Source organism: Lichenostomus cassidix, chromosome 10 (genome assembly GCF_008360975.1).
Source record: "Lichenostomus cassidix isolate B80296 chromosome 10, HeHo_3.0, whole genome shotgun sequence".
Lineage (NCBI taxonomy): Eukaryota > Metazoa > Chordata > Aves > Passeriformes > Meliphagidae > Lichenostomus > Lichenostomus cassidix.
The window spans coordinates 3,140,190-3,158,216 of NC_139491.1; the positions used below are offsets into that span (position 1 = coordinate 3,140,190).

At 42.9% G+C, this 18,027-nt stretch overlaps 1 protein-coding gene across 2 annotated transcripts in view; it reads left to right on the forward strand.

Annotated features, from left to right (window-relative positions):
• Window positions 1–18,027, forward strand: part of ADAMTS17 (ADAM metallopeptidase with thrombospondin type 1 motif 17) — a 156,142-nt gene that overhangs the window by 49,726 nt on the left and 88,389 nt on the right. For both annotated transcript variants that reach the window (XM_085070355.1, XM_085070356.1), the window contains exon 8: window positions 9,668–9,773. In XM_085070355.1, the coding sequence (XP_084926481.1) occupies window positions 9,668–9,773 (106 nt within the window). The remainder of the gene's footprint in view (window positions 1–9,667; window positions 9,774–18,027) is intronic.

Sequence of the window (18,027 nt, forward strand, 5' to 3'; positions counted from 1 at the left end):
CTCAGAAATATTAGGCTTTTGGAAGTTTTCTGAAAATTAGGAAACTAAGAAGAGGAAGAAGCCTTCTCCCTCTGATGCTGCCACTGAGGGAAAGATTGCATCACCCACTTTCACATCAGGAGCCCCAAGTGCAAGTGGTAATCTCTAGAAAATCATGCCATTGATTTTGCAGTGTTTAGGGATTTTTTATTTATTCTCATCTCCCTTTCCACCATGCTGTCATGCTCTGCCAGGGCAAATGTGCTGACTGTTGGTAGTGTGTGAGGAGAGGAGCAGAGCCATGGCACTGCCCATGGACATGGAAGGATCATTTTCACTCCCTGCTCCTGGCAGCAGAGATATCAGCCAGGGTGGAGGTGCTGGGGAGCAGCTTTTCTACCCAAGTTCTGACTTAACACAGTAACTCAACCTATTAACCTTATCAGGCACAGCCCCTGGGTTTGTCAGCTTGTCAAGTCAGGCCGTGAGGTTAAATCAGCACTCAGCAAAGAATTAAAACAGAAGGGCTGAAGCAAGAACTGCTAAATAAGTTTATCAGTGCTGGCTGGCAGCTCCCCAAAGTGAAGCCAGGAGCTTCAGCAGCCCTGGAAGTCAGGATGTGAGAGCTGCAAATGAGAAATATCACAGGAACAATTCAGGAGGGCATCTGTTTGGAGTTTGATTATTGTGCATCATGCCATTTGCTGGCCTGCCTTCCCTGCAGGTCACCTGAGCTGCTCTGATTTTGCCAGGAGAACAGCTTTGACACACATACAGCACCTGAAAATAAAATACACTTTAAATATGAACATGTTTTGAAAGTACAAATTCATTTAGGTTTTGAGAGTAACGATTGCTTAGTCATTCTGTAAGAACATGGAAAGAATTTAATGGGGAGCTGTGGAAGAATGCCATTCATCAGCAGCACAGGTGTTCAGCCATCTCCAAAACGTTCAGCAGACGGGGCTGACAATCTCCAGACACTGAAATTCTGTCCATTGCATGTTACTGAACGTTGTTTAACCATTGCAGGACTGATCCTGGCTCATGGATAACAGCCAGGGTGAGATAGGCACGGCTCGGGAAAGCTCTTGGAACTGTTAAAAGAATCATTCAATTTATTTGCAAAGTTTCATGAGTGTCTTAGTGTTTGCAGCTACAGGAAGGGAAAAACTGGAACTGAATGCTGGACCCTGACTGTTAGCTCTTAAAAGCAGATGCTGTTTGGTGCAGAGACTCCAAATATTTTTTCTGATTTATTGCCAAGTCTGACCTTGTCTCTTCATTCTGGAAGGGAGATAGTGAGGAATTTAAAGGCTCCAGGATCCCTGCTGCTGAATTCCATGTTCTTCTTTGTTTAGCAGTCTCATTAAAAGTTGTGATTTGACATTTTTCTCCCTTGTCTCTGAATTCAGGCCCTCTGTTGAAGCAGGTGGCTCAGATGAGTTGCAGGGACAAACTGACAAATCCAAAAATGGAAAAGGAAGATGGAAATAGTCCCAAAGCTGGTTTTGGAACCTTACACAGTTTTCAAAGCTGCAGTAATTGCAGGCAGTGCCAGGGTTGCTTCTCCATTTCTTGGAAGATGGTAATGTGCAGGTGGGAATCCATCCTGAGGCAGGTGTTAGCAGACTGACACAGGCATGTGCTGGAGTGAGGGGCATGGGAGCCCTCGAGCACTTGCCTTTCTGATGGCAGTGTTGCTGTTATATTTTTCTCTTTTTGGTGAGTTATTTATTTCCTGAAAGATGCAGCTTAGGGGACACTGATGCAATTCTTGAGGTCAGGCCTGTTCCACCAGACAGGAGAGGTCAAAATGAAAATACTGCAATGCTGATGTTTCCATGCATGTGGGAAGGGAAGATCTTTCTTAACTGCAGAGCAGTTTGTAGAAAGGACTGTCAGCTTCATCCACTGAACACCATGAGGCCAACACAGGATATTCAAATCCAAATGCCTTTGAGCCCCAGGCAGAGGTGACTTTCGAGGGCCAGGCTCCAAATCCTGCTTTGCAGTTTGGTTTCACAGTTGTTGGTGATGTTTTCTTTCAGTTCTCAGTCGCATGTTCCTGTAGCCTTTCAAAAGCATCAAATCTCTGCTGACTTCTGCCAGATCTGATTCCTTTCTGGTGTGAGATATCCCTAAACAACCTTGTCCCTTGTGCCTGTCTCTTTTTCTCTCAATATCTTGTATCTCTCTGATTTCCATCCCTTGTTTCTATACCAGTTCCAACAGCTGGCCCTCCCTTATGCTCAGTGCCAGGTTTTGCCCACACTTCCCTGCCTGAATAATTCCATGCCCTCAGACTCATTCAGTAGTTCCTCAAGTGAACCCATGATACCAGAGACTTATGACCCAGGGCTGCAGATCCATTTTTCTGCAGCAGTAAGTACACACAGACATTCTCAGGGAGCTCATCTTCCCTTCTGATCTTATCTCCTGCCCTCCTTGACCCCGGCCTCCCTCAGAAGTGACTCCCTGCTGCCTAGGAGATCAAAGTCATGTTTCCTGAAGCCTTCTGGAAAACCCATATTATCTCCATTTGCTACTTTTCTGTCCCTGTCTCTTCTCATTCCTTAATCTCTTTCCATCTCTCTTTCTGCCTTGTTCACTAAATTTGAGCTATGCCAGGCTTCTGTGTGTTAACTCATCCAGTCCAATCCCCAACTGGAATCTCTCTCTCAGATCCACCTGGCCAGCTCTTCCCCTGCCTTTCCTCTTAACAGCTGTCCTAATATATCTTACTTTGAGTAATCAAGCCCATGTAATTCCATGTGTGTGTGTGAGCATGGAGACTTTCAGCACCAGGCAGTGATGTCTATAAACAGATGGTGAATTAGCTGCCTGGATTTGGGAATCAACATTCAGGAATGGTGGTCTGATTTGGACTAAATATCCCAAACTCCATATCTAACTAGAGAAACAGGATAGAAGGAAGGAGCTGTGTTTGAGATCTGCACTCAGCAGCAGCCTGGGCTCCAGGGAGTGTTGGGGAGAAGCTCTCTGGAATGTGGCTGTTAGCATATCAAAGTAGAGTAAACATGGAGATGATCCCTGCTTCCTCTGCTCCAGTTAATTAAGGCACTCCTCATGTCTCGTTGGATGGAGAGGATTTATTAATGTGCTGTCATCCAGGGAAGTGTGGTTTGCTGAAAGGGAGGAGCCATTAATGGCACAGAGGATGTCATGCTGAACAAAGAGCAGATGTCAAAGAGACAGGGAATTTCTTTTATCTCCTGCTTTGCTGAGGTCTTAGATCCCACTGCTTTAGTGTAAAAGCTTAGAAAACTGGGGCTGGAAGGAACTTCAGGTGGGCTTTTAGTGCATTCCCTTGCCCCAAGGCAAGATCAGTGGTACCTGTGTCACTCCTGATGGATATCTGCTCCAAGGGGCTGAACAGTGCACTTGTTTCCAGCTTTCTCTAAAATCCAGTGAACACCATGCCTCTCCTCAGGTATGGTCAGTGTGGTGAATATTTATGTTTGTGGTCACAAATCCTGGTGAATGGCATTGGAAAGGAAGGTGGTTTCAGAGATGCTCATGCCAAACCTCTGAGGGTTTCCAAAGTTGTCTGCTCTTACAAGGTAGCATGAATAATGTTTTTGTAGGTCTTGGTCAAAGGGTCTTCTCGGCCAAAAAAACTGCTAGAACATCTCTCAACTTCCTTATCTCACTGCATTTGGTATCTGAAATTTTTACTAATGTGGTTGAGGACAGGTATCCCTAAAGCCAGGAGAGGTCAACTGTCAACCCCTCTGCCCAGATCAGTGAATTAGCAGAGTGTAAATCCAAAGCAAATAACATCAGAATAAAGCTCTTGCCCTCCTGGGGAATGCCTGTGTGTGGGCAGGTTGGTAAAGGAGCAGATAAATGATTCATCCGTTACACTTGGAAAACCACAGGAGAGTTCCCAAGACACATAAAAGCCTTGCAGAAAGACTGAAAGGTAAAGCTGAGGGTTGGCCACGCTGGGGAAGGGATTCCTCATGTTCCATTAATTGCTGTCCTGCAGGGTAATTAAACAGAGAAGGGAGATAGCAAAGCACTCCTTTAAGCTCTAATGATTAAATCTTGCTGCCTCTGCAGGTTTACAGCCATGAAGAGGTCTGGCCTCACAAAGGCATTTTTATCAGGAAGGTACTGAGGAGGGCAGCTGGTTTAAGTGTCAGGGAATTTGTTTGGAAATGGGGCAGTGCACTCCTGCCTGGGCTCCACGGTGGGATGAAAGGGTTGACCTTTCAGAGAAGTCCTGTTGAGCTGCAGTGGTGCCATAGGTAAGATTTGGGTGTTTCTGCCTGAATCACAGGCCTTTCACAAGGATTAAGGCTTGTGGTTGAGTTTGGCTCTTTCAGTTGGAGCCTTGGTCTTGTGAAATGTTACCCAGGGCCACTCATTAGACCCTTGGGTGTCCTATCAGTATTCAATACCAAGTATCTCTAGTTATTCCTAATAATCAGCAAAGTATCTTCTGCCAAAGGTATTGAGCATTTCACTCATTTGTGCTATAAGGACCTTGTGTTCTGAGGAGTTTTTCATTGTGAGCTCCAGAAAGATCACAGCTGATACTGTGAATATCAGGGAGAGATTTGATTTATTAGTCCTTCAGGGTGAGTGTAATGAAAATCAAGAGATTCAGAAAGTAACTACACTTTGTGTTTCAGCTGTTTATTTTTCTTGCTGGGCTTTTGGGATTCTGACAGCAGTTATGTACACTGGAAATGACCATGTTTTCAGAGGAAAAAGTTATTTTATTGGGCACTACAGGACACCAGTCAGGGCTGGAGGGGAGTCAGGGCTCACACACTGATTTCTGGGAAAGTTGTGCTGCATCTCTGCAGGTCATGGTGGATAGAGTTTTACAGGGGTCATGTTGAAATTCGGGATAAGCCATGTTCTCCAGAGTGAGTATTCTGTGATGATGTACACATTTGCAACATGTTGCCCAGGTCAGAAAGTCACGATCTGGTGGGTATTCTCAGGAGTCATGGTGGCTTCCATCAGATGGTCTGTGACATCAGAAGCTCTTTCTGTAAAATATTTGAGTTCAAAATACTGTGATTTGCCCTGTCATGATTATTAACTTGTTTTCCTACCTGGCTGTAACTATGTCTCATGCCCTGGATGGTTCCACTGTAATTTCTGTACTTGTGGTTCATGATGAGTGTGTTGTTTCCAGTGTGGTTTTTGTTAAATGCAGTAACAATGAAAATTATTGCTAAGGAAAACAGTTTCCATACACTAATATTAAACTCTAATGGAAACCATGTTGTTACTGCAAGATTAACAGAAATTGGCATCTTGGATGACTATCCAGCATTAAGCCAAATTAATCTGTGCCACTAAGATTGCATGTGCAGCTTTGAATTAGGATGTTCTCATAAAATGAAGGAACAGCTCACCCTGTTCACTTTTCTGGATGATCCCATTAAACCAGACTTGGACCTGGAGGCTCAGTGGTGACAGCCATAGCCTGTCTGTGTTGTACATGCTGGAGAGGGTCCTTCCATGGATACAGCTCTTTTTCACCTGGATACCACTGACTCTTGAGACTTCTGTTTATTCAGCTGTAGAACAGTGTTAGTACCTATCTTGAAGGCAGTTTAGTGGGTACTTCTTTAATGTTTCATAAATTTTGGAACCTTTTCTACGTAGGCTTCATAGAAAGGGAAAAGTATTTTTCATTTTAAGTATCACAAGCACTGAAAGATTCCCTTGGTGACTGACTTGGTGTGTAAATACAGGCAGGGCATCTCTGTCAAACATATCATTGCCCTTGAATGGAAAGGCAGAGCATGAATCACTTCAGGGTTTCCTGATTTTACTCATGTAGGATGTTAAGAGAGGCTACAGGAATGTAATTGATGGCAATGTGTGAGCTGCACAAATTGAAAATCGTGGGAGGATGAGAAAAACATCAGCTCAACACCAAACTAGTAATGATGGGGAATGGGAGATTTGCTCAGAGCATGTGGATATGCAGGGAGTCTCTGTCTGTGCCAAGCAGACTTCAGGACTTGGAGTTTGGCTCCCTTCCCAACAGCAAATACATCGAGCAGGAGGAGAGCCAGCCAAGTTTTAATCAAGTAAAAGTTCTGTATCCAGAGGTGGTTGGCAAAAGAAGAGATTAAAGTATTAGGAGTGCAATGAAAACAAGACATTAGAGAGTTGAAAGCTGGAGTACCTGGACAAACCACTTGCTGAGTGAATACTCCAGAGCCATGAGGAAGAAGCCCCAGGTGTTTGGAGTAGGACAAAATGGGAATCCACACACCAGGACTTGTCTTCTCCCAGCTTTGGCCATCCCTGTGGCAAGTGTGTAATGTCCTCATGCGTCGCCGGGCTGGTGGGATAGATGGGATCATTCCCCTTGGATGGACTGGTGGAAGGCTCATTAGCTGGCAGGAAGGCCAACAGCTGCAAACTGTTTATGTATGACAAGTTTTTGGATAAATGTGAGTTTACACAGTTGCCTGTGTCCCAGGGCTTGCCGTGGAAGTGCAGATAGCTCTGCATGTCCAAGCCCAAGCACAGAAGTTATGGGCTGTAATTATGTAATTTCTCAGGAGAGAAAGGAAAAAACCCTCGTGCTTGGTAATAGTAAAAATAGTAATTGGCTTTCCTTTCCCTCTTCCACTGATGCTCCTGCTTGACCTTTTTTTAATATTAAAAATAGATTTGTGGCAATTGCTGATGGTGTATCTGAAAGATGAGGACTTTTTTGCCCTGAAAAAGACACTATCTGTATATTTGCACAGACATGTGAGAAGTGTGGGGTTTTTTTAAAAAAACAAACAAAAATCCCAGTTCAGCTTGCTTCCCTATTTTTCATTTTCACACTCACACACCTGTCCTACAGACAGGGCCAGAAGCAAAATTACCAAATAAAAGCATTTCCTCTTATATTATTCCCAGCCTGGTAGAACCACAGCACGCCAGGATTTTCACAAATGTGTCTGACTTCATGAAGTTTTTATTCCAGTTCTGCAGACTTGAAAGACTCAGATAAAAATCTGGAAATTTAAGAGGCAAACAACAGTTTCCATTCATCCCAACAAAGAAATAAATCACGTTAATGCAGCTACCAAGGCATTGTGCTACTATTGTTGTTGGTTAAAGGTGTGTTTTTCTCTGCATATCAATTATATGGATCATTGTCCTGGGTTACAAAAAAGTTGCATTTATGTTAATGGTTCAGATATATTTACCAAAGAACTGGATTCTGTTTGCAGATCAATAAATCATTTGCTGTTGATATTCTGATGAAAGGAATTCATGCTAAAATGTATTGGCCCAAAAGAAAATTATAGTCTTAGGAAATAGTTTGATAGAAAAAAATATATTTCATAAACATTTTTAAGGGAAGCTTTTTCAGGCTTAAAATGTGATACCAATTTGTTATAACTGGCTTGCTGTTCTAGAATGACTCTTATTAATAAGCACTCAGCAGTTCACAAGCTGGGCTTACTGAGTTCCTTCCATGTACTCCAAAGGTTTCTGCTCTTCCAGGATTCTGAGTTTCTCTGCCCAGTCCATTTCTGTAATAATAAACTAATTGTAAATGGCTACATTTTTTAATTGATCATTACATATATTATAAAATGGCCACACAGGATTCACATTAAGCACTGAAAATAGCTAATAAAAATAGATGACTAACAGTCTGTAACTGAGCCACAATCACTACTTCTTTGACCACTGGTGGATGTACAAGTCCTTAATCATTAGCTTTCCACCTTGGAATAATAAGGTTTGTAGCACAGAGCAAAAGCCAAAATAATAATGTGGAGATGCATTGCCAGGTTCAGTGGGGATTAGAACCACTAAACAAAGACTTCAGAAGAATTGCTATTTGGAGTAAAGTATTTGACATTTTAATGGGTATTTAACATATTTTAATGTATTGATAGAATTCTAGACTGTTTTGCTGCACCTCACCTCCTGAACATGGGAATGTTGATGCCTTCCATCCTCATGATGGCAAACATAGACCCAGCCTCATTTTGTGAAATTTCTCAGAAGGAACTTGGCATGAATAATTTCAAGCAAAACTGAAGTTTTTGCCTGATTGACCCTGAGCCTGAAATGCAGTTGTTGTTCCTCAGCTAAAATCTCATGTGTCAGATACAACAGAGAGAGATATTGGCACAGGATAATGGAAGATAAAGGTGGAATAATCAGGTTTAGTTGTAGAAATAAAACACTTTTGGTAAAAATCCTGCTCTGGTCATTCCTGCCTAAAACTGCTGAAAGGGAACCAAAATATCTCTCCCTATTCACAAAAAGTGGCACATTCATTGAGCCACCAGGTGTGTGGACCCTTGCAATCTCAAAAATCTTTCTCAAAGAAGGCTGTTACTTCCTGAGCAATTCCTTGACCTCCTTTTGACTAGTCTGTGTGTAAAAAGCAAGTCAGTCCAAGAAAAGTGCTGAAATCCAGCCTTTTATTGCCATTGATTTAAAAGGTTAAATCCTGATTTCATTTTTATTTTGCGTGTGGTGTGAATCTGGCCTTTCAGAGTCAGCATTTTTAAGGTAAGGAACTGGTAATGCCTGATTTCTGCCTTCACTCTGCTGTAAGTGCTGAAGTAAAAGTCTGTTGCCCATCCCTTCATTCCATCCAGAACACCCCTGGCAACAAATATCCATATCCTTATTGTTGTCAAAACTCATACAAACAGAGCTGGACTTCTTCCAGCTCTAAAGTTTTACATTTGCACCCTGATAAACGTGGCTTTTCCAACTTTGAGAGGAAATCCAAAGAAAAACAGGGATCATGACTCCATTGCATGGTCGTGGTCTGTTCTTTAAAGGCAGCTCCATCCAGCTACCCCTCCATGGGAGCAGCACTGCAGTGAGAAAATACATTCCTTGTGTGCTGTTAAATACCAACACAAGCAGACAAATCCACTGTGGTGCCCTGAGCTGGCCTGTGAGGCCGTGGCAGCATTTCCAGGTGCAGTGGCACTGTCAGCAGGGGACAGTCTGGCTGCAGGAAGGGCAGATGAGGACTATTGTTTTTCCACAGCGGAGCTTTCATGCCGTAACTGTTGAATTCCGTTTTGGCTGCAGCCTCAAGCCGTTTGTGGTGCCCACACAAACAGGAGAGCACTGTGCATGGAGCAAATCCTAAATTCCACTCAGTCACAGGAGACTTGTGCCACCTACGTTGGCTTTGTGACTCACTGTCAGGACTTTGCCAGCTCTCCTGGCTCTGACACTCTCACTTTCTTTTAAGTATGAAAATAAGGGAAAATTTAAGATCTTTTCAGAGTCTCTGCTTTATTGTTTTATTTCTTCTCCCTGTCTTTATTCTGAAAATTGGGAGAACTCCATTTAAATGCTTGTCCAGGCTCCTTCACTGCATCTCCTAATGCTGTAGTAAAGGTATTAGTAGACAAGTTTAGATGAATTTTTGGGTCAGTGAAATATATTTTTGAGACAGTGAAATATATTTTCCAGTGAAAGCAGTGAAGGTGAGTGTGTTTTACTTATTTCCTGTCTGAGAAAACTCTGGACTGATTCTTCACTAGGATGAAGAAACTACTCAGATGATTTTGTATGGAAACTGCTCTCATATTTTTCATTCTGGTTGCATTTTTGATCCCTTTGGTTGTCACTGCTGTATGTTTTGAGTGAATGAGCTGTTCCATGGATTTTGATGGGAATATTCTCTGTGCTTCTGTTGCAGGAATTGCTTACCTAGGAGGTGTCTGCAGTGCCAAGAGAAAGTGTGTTCTTGCTGAAGACAACGGTCTCAATCTGGCATTCACAATTGCACATGAACTTGGCCACAAGTAAGAACTCATCCTTCTGTTTCCTTCTTTACTTGTGCCACTGTGGGATACTTTAAAGCCAGACAAGTGCAATTACTAGTGTGGCATGTTTGTTATTTCATGAATGTGGCACATTGATACAGAATTTAATTTTCAGGAGGCTTGTGTAAATCTCCATTTTAGCACACATAAATCTTTCTAGTTGATCTTCCTCTGTTTTCAGCTCCCTGTTCTGATCTGAGTAGAAGCTTCATTCTCTTAAATGATTGACAGTAATAGAGAAATTCTGCTTTTCTTTACTCTGTAGAATAGGTACACAAAACCAACATCAGCTTCAAAATCTTGCTAAGTTTTCTCTGAAGTTCAGGTGTCTGTGTCAAGGACTTTAATAGTTAAATAGTTTGGTAGTGGTTTCATCTCTGCACGTGAAGTAATCTGCAGTGACTGAAATGGTAAATATCAGTATTTTAGAAATGCCCTTAAGCAGAATTTTTTGATCAACAGAAAGAAATCACATAACTTGATTTATCAGCTCAATCACACCTAAGTAACACACTTTGAACACACTGGAAAAAGCAGGAAAGAACGTGATCAGTCCTATTCAGACAGAAATTTGCAGAATGAGATTACTGGGTACTTTCTGCAGGTGACTTTGGAGACTCTTTAAAGCTGCCTATAAATATCCCGTGGGCAGAAGAAAACAAAGTTGACTGGGAGAGTCAGCTGCCTCCTCTTAGTGCAGATAAAGAGTTAACCAAAGGTCAGCTCCACTTTCCCAGTCAGCTCTCCAGTGTCACATGCACTCACAATGCTTTGGAGCTTTTTCCCCTTTCCATTGACATCCCTCTGGTTGCAGTGTCACAGACTGTAGGAGGTACAAAATTAGACCAGGAGCAAAGTTGTACAGGGGGCAGGACTGTGCCTGTGGGATTTTCAAGCACTCCTTCCTTCAGCCTCAGAAGGAAATCCCACCTTCATTCCTATTCCTGTAGTTAAGAAGTTGTGCCTGAGGTCTGTCTGCGCCCTTCCTACAGCTCATGTGTCTGGTGTATCTTCCTTTCCTACAGTAAGAAGTGTTTCACAGCTAAGTCAGAGCCAATGGAGCATGTTCAGGTTCTGGCCAGTCTCATTCCATGACAAATAAAATTATTTTATGGCAATGTATTTCAAAGCTGCATGGAGGATATTTAGGTTACCTACCAAAAATGAATCTCCTGTTCACCCTCCAGTGACACCAAAGGCAGCTGAGCCAAACCGAGGGTGGTTTCAGCTGAAATGAAGGACATTTGGTTTTGGTTTTATTTAAATTGCATGCCAAGATATTAAACTGAGCCTAAACTTAATAACAAATTAACCTGTGGGTAATGCTGAGGGAAATTCAGCACTCATCTTTGGATGGGCCAAGAGCAAGAGGGAAAAATACTTGAGCTGCAGAAAATCCAGCTGTGTGAAAGAGTGAGACTGGTCTGCCCTGGTGTTTGCCAAGTTTCTCAGCAGAGCTGACAAGCTTCCTTCTAATAATGCCTTGAAAAAAATCCCCATCATAAATAGGGGATGTAATGCCTTTGGATACAGCTTTCCATCTGTGCAGAGAACTGCAAACTCCATTTTCCTCTCTGAGGGCAGTTTTGGTGGTAAGACCATCATGTCTTTCCTCTGCTGGTTTTCTTTCTTTGCCTTCATCTTGGAACACTAATTCAAGAGTCCTGGAGGGGTTTGGGGTCTGTCAGGGCCAGTTTAAGGCCCCAAGGCATCTGGGTTAATGTGGCTCTGGGAGGACACAGGAAGGCTCCAGCTGAAGGTTGTGGAAGCTGTTGGAAGGATTTTGCTGCCACATATTTGGAGGAAATATTCCAGGTTATGCTGCAGTAAGATGCTCTGAGCAGTCCTGTTTCAGCATGTCTTGTGCAAATAGAAGAATTCTTTGCAGACTTTACTTACAAACTGAGATTTTTTAAGTGAAATATAAGAAAACCCATTGCAGACATGAACAAGAAGAAGCTGACATGAGCTTTAGAAATGAAAACCAAGGAAAACTAGGTGCAAGTTTCTTAATTTAAATCAAAATCCAATCAAAACTTACATCCATATTGGCAAAAATATAAATTTTGGAGAGCCATAATTTTGAGCTTCATTGAAGTCTGATTTCCTTATGAGTGTAGAAAAGCTGAGATTTATTATTCTTTCCTTAAGACTAACAAATGTCTGTGGAGATCACAAGCCCAGTTTGGCATTCACAGATAGTTTCTGATGTGGACTTTGGAAAAAGTGAATGGATTACTAATTGATGTGTCAGATTCCTAATCTGCCACTAATGTCATTTGGACTGACTGCAAAAAACACTATTCCGGACAGCTGCACTGTGAAAACATGGAGACACCATTAAATAGGTCCATTAGGATGAAATAGGTCCTATAAAAGTTGAAAGATGAAAGTTCATCTTCAGGTTTAACCTGTGGAGCTGTTGGTTGATGGTGAGGGGAGTGACATGGCTTTTGTATTTAAGTCTTGAGGTTTGTACTGATAATTTTGGTCCACAGACACAAAGGGAGAATCCATCTGTATTTAGATACAATTTTTTCTACACTGCATCCAGGAGAAGAGTCTTGCTGTTACAAAAAGGTAACAGGGAGTCCAGTGAATAGGTGACAAGGCTGTGAATCATAAACTTCATCCCACATGAGACAGGACCCTCAGCAAGCCTTGTTCCTTCAGTCAGCTGGGTCTGTAGTGGATGTCTTTTAAAACAACACAATTGAGTGTAACCTCAGTTGGTAGGATTTTATCCAGGGTTTGCTGGGTGGAGTCCTGACCTACACAGAAGGGAAGACCCAGAAATCACAGTGGTCACTGAAGTCTTTAAATGTTCAAGTCTGAGGTCTTTGTATTATAAACATAGTGTGAACACTGAGCATTTCTTGCTCTCATCTTTGCTCAGACTTGCAGGGCAAGTCCATCAGTAAAAGCTTAAAAGTGCCCTGCCTTTGTCACCAGGATCCTGACTGGTGCCTCCCTCCTCCTCCATGAACTGCACCAGTGTGAGGCTGGTCTGAGATTCACACCCCAAAGACCACCCTGAGCAACTAGCTTGGAGAAAAATAGTGCCACTTCCCCCCTCCTACTTCTCTCTTTGCCTACAGCAGTGACTCTGTAACCATTTTCAAGTCATTCTCCAAAGAAAAAGTCCAATAAGTTTTGGAAACAAAAGCCGGGATTCATCTGTATATCCGTTATCCCAATCCAGGCAGGGTGGGCTGCAGCCAGTGGTTTTTCAGGACAACAATGCCAGCTTTGTTGCCATTCCTTTTTCTTTCAACAGCCTCAGCTTTCCTGTTGTGGGACAGGGGCAGGCTTGGGTGAGGAGGGAAGATTCCCATTCATGAGCCAGCGGAACCTGGCACTGCCTGGATGGGGAGAGAATAGCTGGAGGTGGTGTGGCTGGGAGCCACGCTGGGGCAGATAGATGCCTTTAGGAAAAAGGGATTAAAATCAACTGACAATAAGCAAGGATTTGCCTCTTGCCAACAGCCTGAAACCGCATGGCCTTGAACTTGAAGCTGAAACAGATGAGGATAAAAATTATTCCAAAGGTAAAAAGCCCATAATGCACAAACCAAACAGCTCAGGGCTTGGAATCCAACAAGACAAGGGTTTGGAACCAGCAGGTTTCTCTCCAGTGTGATTATTTGCTTTAGATGTTGAGTATTGATAGCTGTAGCTTGCTTAAAATGACTTCAGAGTGCATAATTATTTGCTGCATGATGAAGTTTGGCCTTTGTGGTTTGTCTCCAGCATCATAGTGTTGCAGGTGAGGGAAAAGCACTCTGGATGTTCCCTTTGTGGCCTGATATTTGTGTTGATGGACTTGTGAATAAACTTGGCTTCCCTGATCTGTGTAGTTCAGCACCCAGCAGAGATTCATGCAAATGTGCCAGAATGTGAAAATACTGCAGGCTGAGGAGAGAAATGTCCCTGAGCAGATCCCAAAGAGGTAAAATAATGCCTTGTAACAACTTACACCAGCAAAGCCCAGTCAGTGTGGTGCAGCTAGTCAAGTTTAATTCCTGGGAAAGAAAAAATGCCAACAACCCTCTGTCTTTTTCAGAGCATCTCAGCACAGTCTAACCCTTAAACTGAGGCTCTACCAAAGGAGGTAGCTGAGTGTAGTTTCTATCCTGGCTTACTTTAAACATTAACCCTAGTCTGGGTTTTTTTTTTTTTAAACACTCTCACTTGGCCTTCTTTTTCTTTTCTACGTTTCTCTGAGTTAGTCCCACATTTACCAGGCAGGTTCTGCCTGACCTGAATTTCTGTGGAACATTTTTCTTTTTTGCTATTGTAGAAAGACTCCAATGTGTCCCCAGGCTACTTCATACCTCCCAAAAGTCATGAAAACCAACATTACTTAAGTTGTAGAATCAAACATGCAGAAGCACCAAAGTCTCCATTTCAGGGTTATCCAGACAATGTCAGTTGTAACTCTACTCCCTCTGTACTGCAAATGAGACCAAACTTCTATTCACAGGCCAGGATTTCATCATGTAGTTAAAGATTTTACTTCAACACATGCCCACAGGCATCCCATGCACTCCTGTGAATTAATGTTTGACTGTAAGAGAGAACTCTAGCAAAGAGGTGCCCATCTTGTGGGTCTGTAGGGTAATCTCCAATTATGGAGGGCTCAGGGATGTAGTCTGTGGCTGACAGCATCTGTCCAGTGGCTGGATAAACCTCTCCAGTGGCACTGCTGGGTGTAGATTCTGCCTTGTACTGGGGAGCTGTGATTCCTTCTGTGCCTTCATGAAGCCTGGGTGGCCCTTCTGACCATGCTGTGTGTCAGAACTCACAGCTCTGCGTTTGGAGGGGTGGAAAATCAAGGTCAGTTGGATCCCAAGGAGCACTGGAGCCAGAGGCAACCCCATGCAAGCTTTATTCTAGCAAGCTCAGGTATTAGTGACTGTGCTGCTGCAGTATGACTTCCTGAGGAGCCAAAGAGCTGGATTCAGGCAGTGCCTGCCCCAGCTCAACTCTCCTGGTGCCAGAATCCCCACTTTAAATCTCACAGGAGGATGTAGCTGTTCCAGTATACTGCAGTCTCAGGAATACTGGGAGTGACTGGCTGCTGTGTAGACATACCCTGAGGCTGGCCAAAAATGCTGGCAGCAGTCCGTACCCACCCTGGAGTTGCTAATTTTATTTTCTGCCATTTGTGTTGTAAATCTGTTGAGGAATGTCTCTCTCTCCGTGTTCCCAGGCTCCCTTTCCATGCTCCCCTCCTCCCAGGTTTCATTCTTCCTCCACAGATAATTGCAAGCACATTTTCACAGTTAAGTTGCCCTCCTCTGTACAACTCCGAAGGACATAATGGAACACTGCCTATTTCATCATATGTGATTGTGCATCAGAGCAGTATGATCTAACCAAAGCAGTTCTTTAATAACAGCTTCTGGTTCTGAGAAAAAATAGGTATATCCTGAAATTTCAGTAGATGCTTCTTCCGTTTCTGGTAACACACTGAGGGGTCTGTTTTAGAGAAAACAAATTATTATTATGTACCTTAGTAGCTTGATAATAACTTTCTGAAAACCATGTCCTGAGTTAGTGAAAAGGAAGCAGAGATCAAATAGAGATACAGGTTTAAACATATTAAAAAAAAATGAGTGGAGACTGTTGCCAGCATGGATGGTTTGACTTGGGGAGGAGGTAGTGGTGGAGCAGCACTAAACAGAAGGTGTGTTGGCACAATGTAAAACAGTACAGGATACCTGAGTAGGTTAATTGGAGTCCCAGAAATAAAAGGTCCCTGTGGTATTAACCTTGTCTGGAGAGGTTGTTTCTCAACGACAGTGGGATCACATACAGAAAAATGCCCCAAAAAAATCATGTGTGGAAATCACACAGAGTAAGAGAAGACTGGGGAGGGGAGGAGAAATGGAGAGGTTTGGTAGTTTCATGTGATGTGGATAACAGGCCTGGTTTGGGGTGTGTTCTTTTAGTTTCATGTAAAGCTGCAAGATATTTCCAGGTGCATTTACTGAACCTGCTAATCCTGGCAGGGTATCTTCCCTCTATCATGATGATCTGTTTCACCTTTGTACCTTCCAAATTTGATAGTTTATTTACTAGTAGTGTTGGAATGTAGTCACTTTGGAACTGGGCGTGGGAATGTCTACGTCCCATTGCTTTCTGCACTCTTGTGGCAAACATTAGTTCTGGGCAAAGGTTTCTATGGTTTTACTCTCTGCTTTGTGAAGGATCTCTGTGTGATCCCCAGGGAAGCAACATTCCCTTGCAGTCTCTCTAATTTCTTTGTTTTTGAGCATCTTGTACAGCTTTACTTGACATAATAAAACTGCACCAAACAGGCGAACGACAGCCATTTAGAAACACAATTTTCGTTTAATCAATAGCTTTGTAGCCTTGCCAGCTCTGCCTTTCTTTTTGAAGGCTTACTCTGCTGAGTAAGCCAGGGCTGTGTTAAGTAGCTGGGCCGTAATGATTTGGCAAATCTTGCATCTGCTTCCTGCCACGAGGGTTCTGGTTTCATGCTCCACTGGCTTTGCTGGCAACAGCCTGGTGCACCCAGTGACCCAAAACATGGGGACAGTACAAGTCCCCATTGTGCAGCCTCCCACTGCACACCAGCACAGGAAATATTAGGTTTGTAAGTGCCATTTACCAAATAATAATTTGTTTTTATACAAGGGCAGCCATCTAGATGAAATATTTACTTTTCCACTAGCAGTTGGGTTCCAATAGCCTGTAACCCATGCTGTCTGCCTGGCCTGCTGAGTTCAACAGGTTCCAGGTGAAAATGACTTCCCGAGCAGGGGAAGGTGATAAATCCCAGACTGTCACTTGGAAAAGCCTTTGGTAGTAAGTCAGCAGCAGCAATGCCAGTGGAAATGTTGTTGCCTCTAAAAATGTGGTTCCCTTTAGCTGTTATGTCAGTGGAAGGCTGTGCTGGGGTGGAACAGGGTTGGCTGCCTCTTGGCCAACAGTTGTGTTGAGAAATTCAGCAAAAAAGAGTTTACTGAAGAAGTGAAATAAACAGGCCTGCTTTGTTCTCAGTGATCTCTTTCCATTTGCAAAATTCTCTTTCCATTGCTGGATCCAACCCAGCAGGGAGTTTGTTGTCTGTGTCTTTATTTGAGCCCCAGTTTCCAAAAAAACCAGGAGAATAGCCCACAGTTTTCTGCTTTTGTTTTTGCTTAGGTAAAACAAATCAAAGCAAAAGGAATCTGATTATAATGGTTTGCTCTCACGTGCTTGAAAAGTTTCCTTCCTGCTGGGCTCTAATTAGCTAAGGGCCTTAAAAATGAGTATTTTTTACTGTACCTTCTTTCTCTGCTCCAGAGTCTGCAGGGACACTCATCTTACACACCAAATCTTATCCACATATGGGACAGTTTGACCTCTCAGAAGTTTCTCATGTCCACCCTCTGGTAGCTGTTTCTCACCTGCCAGTGACAATCCAAACCCTGCCTGGCTCTTCCACCTGCTCCCCACTGGGTTCCCTTCCTGCCACCCTGCTGTTCACCAGCATCACTCCAGAGACAGCTAATGAAGTGGCAGGTTCCTAATTTAGGTTTAAATATTCATTTTAATTGCACACAGCAAAACTGGGCTGCAGGATAAAGAAATGCTCCCTAGCAACAGTTTGCTTCTTAGTTTAGGTAGTCTCTGTACTTAGGGAAAGTATCTTCCCTTCAAAGGACAAGCAGAGCTTCGTTTCTTCCTGCTGAAAACACAACCACCAGCACTTTTCAATGGCTGAATTCTTTCCTGTCTGGTTCCTCCTTTATCTCAATTAAAGCTGCTTGCTGTGTAACGTGAGGTAGGTTTAGTCAAAGAAGGCAGAGCTCATCCCTAGTATCCATCATGGGCCACCATGAGTCAGCAGTGGTCAGATTTTGATAAAAATGCAGATTGCCTGCATTTAGTAGTTTTAAAGAAATGCAGCAATCTGGGTTTTCCTACAGGAGCATTATAATAATGGCTCTGTCATCAGCTTTCCTGCCTGTGTGCACAATCATCACTTCTTATCTATTCATTTGAAGTATCATCTGCAATGGGTATATTTTTTTACCTCCTTCTCCATTATTTCACTGTGTTATTGACACATTTCAAGTACTAATCAGATATAATCCTGGGGCTTCTCTCCAATCAAAGAAAAAGCCAACTTGTTTGTTTAAGAAAATAGATTCATATTTTCTTTTTATACCTAAGTGCCACCCTTCATACCTGCAGCTCCTTCTGAGCTGTTTATGGTGTG